At 61.3% G+C, this 2,802-nt stretch overlaps 1 protein-coding gene across 1 annotated transcript in view; it reads left to right on the top strand.

Annotated features, from left to right (window-relative positions):
* LOC103262841 (transmembrane protein 161A) overlaps positions 1 to 2,802 on the top strand; it is a gene marked incomplete at its 3' end in the record, with an annotated part of 13,464 nt that overhangs the window by 2,069 nt on the left and 8,593 nt on the right. Inside the window, exons 2-5 of the mRNA XM_021713614.1 lie at positions 698 to 904; positions 1,228 to 1,325; positions 1,444 to 1,600; positions 2,213 to 2,364. Coding sequence (XP_021569289.1) covers positions 698 to 904; positions 1,228 to 1,325; positions 1,444 to 1,600; positions 2,213 to 2,364 — 614 coding nt within the window. The remainder of the gene's footprint in view (positions 1 to 697; positions 905 to 1,227; positions 1,326 to 1,443; positions 1,601 to 2,212; positions 2,365 to 2,802) is intronic.

Below are 2,802 nucleotides of genomic sequence, written 5' to 3'. Positions count from 1 at the left end.
GTAGCTGGAACTACAGGCGCGTGCTACCACGCCCGGCTATTTTTAATTTTATCGTAGAGACGAAGTCTTGCCAAGGTGCCTGGGCTGGTCTCGAACCCGCGGGCTCAGGCAGTCCACTCGCCTTGGCCTCCCAAGGTGCCTGGCTTTATTTATTTATTTATTTATTTGAGCCAGAGTCTCTGTCGCCCAGGCTGGAGTACAGCGGCGCTCTCACGGCCATTTCAGCCTTGACCTGCTGGGCTCAGGTGATCAGCCTCAATCTTCTGAGTAGCTGGAACCACAGGCATGCGCCACCACACCTGGCTAATTTTTTTATTTATGGTAGAGATGAGGTCTTGACGAGTGGCCCAGGTTGGGCTTGAACGCCTGGGCTCAGCCAGTCCTCTCACCTCGGGCTCCCAAAGTGCTGGGGTTACAGGCATGAGCCACTGTGCCCGGCCAGATTCTTTTTGACCCCTGTGGAACCGCAGCCGCACCCCCAGGTCCCCAGGTCCCCAGTCCTCCTGCCTTCCTGTCATTCAGCCTGGCTTGGTCCCTGCTCTCGTCTCGCTTGTCACTGTGGGTCTGTGGCCCTTCCTGAGAAGCTCATGGAAACCTAATTCTGCCCCTGTTTCCCCAGGATAGGTGGCCGGCAGAGCCAAGGTCTCAAGCCCCGAGCCCACTCAACTCTGATCTGCTGGTCCCACCGTTTGCCCAGATTTCCCCCACTGTGTTCCCCTGGCCCCACCCTCCCTCTAACCCGAGCCCCCTTGAGTTTGGGCTTGGGGCTCACTACCTCAGGGCCCCCGTGCCCGAGCTTTCTGACAGCCATCCTTGCCATCAGCCTGTTCCGGTACAAGCACCCCTCCGAGGAGGAGCTCCGGGCTCTGGCAGGGAAGCAGAGGCCCAGAGGCCGGAAGGAGCGGTGAGTGGGCCCGACACAGCCCCAGCCCTGGGTGGGTGGCTTCTCCCCAGGGGCTCCAGGCTGCAGGGACACAGGATTGGTTCTCCCACACGTCCATGTGCTCCTCTAGGCACAGGTGAATCGGGGAGACTCTAGCGCCGGGAGATGGTCCCCATCTAGTTAGCATCTCATGTTTCCTGGTGGTGTGCACGGGGCCGCCGCTGTGAGTGGTGAGAGGCGCCCGTGTTCCCAGCTCCCAAGCCTCTAAGGATGGTACCGCAGAGCCTCCTAGCCCCGTGGGATTCATTCTCACCCACCCCCTTCCATGTCCCTGTCCCCCTCAGGTGGGCCAATGGCCTTAGTGATGAGAAGCCCTTGTCTGTGCCCCGAGACGCCCCGCTCCAGCTGGAGACCTGCCCCCTCACGGCTGTGGACGCCCTTGGTAACAGCCCAGCCCTGCTCCCCAGAGTCTCCCCCGGGTCCCAGAGGTCACCACAGGCCCATGGAGGGGGGGTGGCCTGGGCAGGCTGGGCGTGGGGCTGAGCAGAGGGCCCCCACAGTCCTGCGCTTCTTCCTGGAGTACCAGTGGTTCGTGGACTTTGCCGTGTACACGGGTGGCGTGTACCTCTTCACCGAGGCCTACTACTACGTGCTGGGCCCAGCCCGGGAGACCAACATTGCTGTGTTCTGGTGCCTGCTCACCGTGGCCTTCTCCGTGTATCCTTCCCTCTCGGGCCCCCAACCTTGGTGTGACAGTCTTGCCTGCGAGGCCACACCCAACCCCCATGCTCAGTGGCATGACGCAGCCATTTTGTATGCCCTAGTGCTGCAAATGGGCAGTCCGGGCTGGCTCAGTTGATCAGTTCCTCTCGACTCCACGTGGTCTTGCTCCTGCATGGCAGCAGAAATGCCGGAAGCAAGAGGGAATGGCTTGCTGGAAGTCAGCTCACCCCCGTCCCTGTCCCTTCCATGACATTCTCTGTGTCAAAGCAAATCACCAGGCCAGCCAAGAATCCGGGATGTGAAACGGATGGCCCCTTTTTCAGATGTCCTGCTAAGAGGCATAGGGAGCAGCATGCAGTGGCTCCTGCCTGTCATCCCAGCACTTCCGGCAGCTGAGGCAGGAGAAAGGTGGCCCTTTCCAATTGGCCACAAGTGCTCTGATGAGGCCAGCCCCCCTGAACCAGCACCCCCAGCTCACACCTGATCGGGGCTCCGGGACCCCAACCCGCACTCCTCCAGGCCATTCCCAAGCCCAGTTCACATCCTGGGGTTGGGGTCCTGGGTCGGGGCACTGGCACTCGTGGCCACCTTAGCTCCACACCCCAGCAAGGTGTTCCTGACAGTGACCCGGCTGTACTTCAGTGCTGAGGAGGGGGGCGAGCGCTCCGTTTGCCTCACCTCTGCCTTCCTCTTCCTGCTGCTGTCCATGCTGGTGCAGGTGATCCCGGAGGAGACCCTGGAGCTGGGCCTGGAGCCTGGTAGGTGCTGGCCCCCATGGGGCCCCGTCGCCATCACTCCCTCATAACCTGGCCAGGGCGGCTTGACTGGCTTGCCCACCCACAAGCAGAAGGTGGAGGAGTGGACTTCAGGGCCCAGCCCGCCCCCACTGGTGACCAGAGCAGCTCCTAGCCTCCCCGCTGGCCTCTGTGCAAGAGAGGATGCCCCTTCTCACCGTCTCTTCTGGGTGCCACGGGCACTTCTGTTCCAGTCTGTGCCTTACCCAGAAGCCACAGTGTCTAATACTTGCCTATGCCAATTAGTCAGGTGTAGTGGCACGTGCTGGTTGTCCTAGCTCCACGGGAGGCTGAGGGAGGAGGACTGCTGAGCCCAGGAGGTCCAGGCTGCCGTGAGCTGAGATCACGCCACTGCACTCCAGCCTGGGCAACAGAATGAGACCCTGACTTTAAAAAAAAAAA

This window comes from Carlito syrichta, unplaced genomic scaffold (genome assembly GCF_000164805.1).
Source record: "Carlito syrichta isolate Samal-C Ts95f unplaced genomic scaffold, Tarsius_syrichta-2.0.1 Scaffold304631, whole genome shotgun sequence".
Lineage (NCBI taxonomy): Eukaryota > Metazoa > Chordata > Mammalia > Primates > Tarsiidae > Carlito > Carlito syrichta.
The sequence above is the reverse complement of the archived record's forward strand: the minus strand, read 5'-3'. Positions and strand labels throughout refer to the sequence as shown.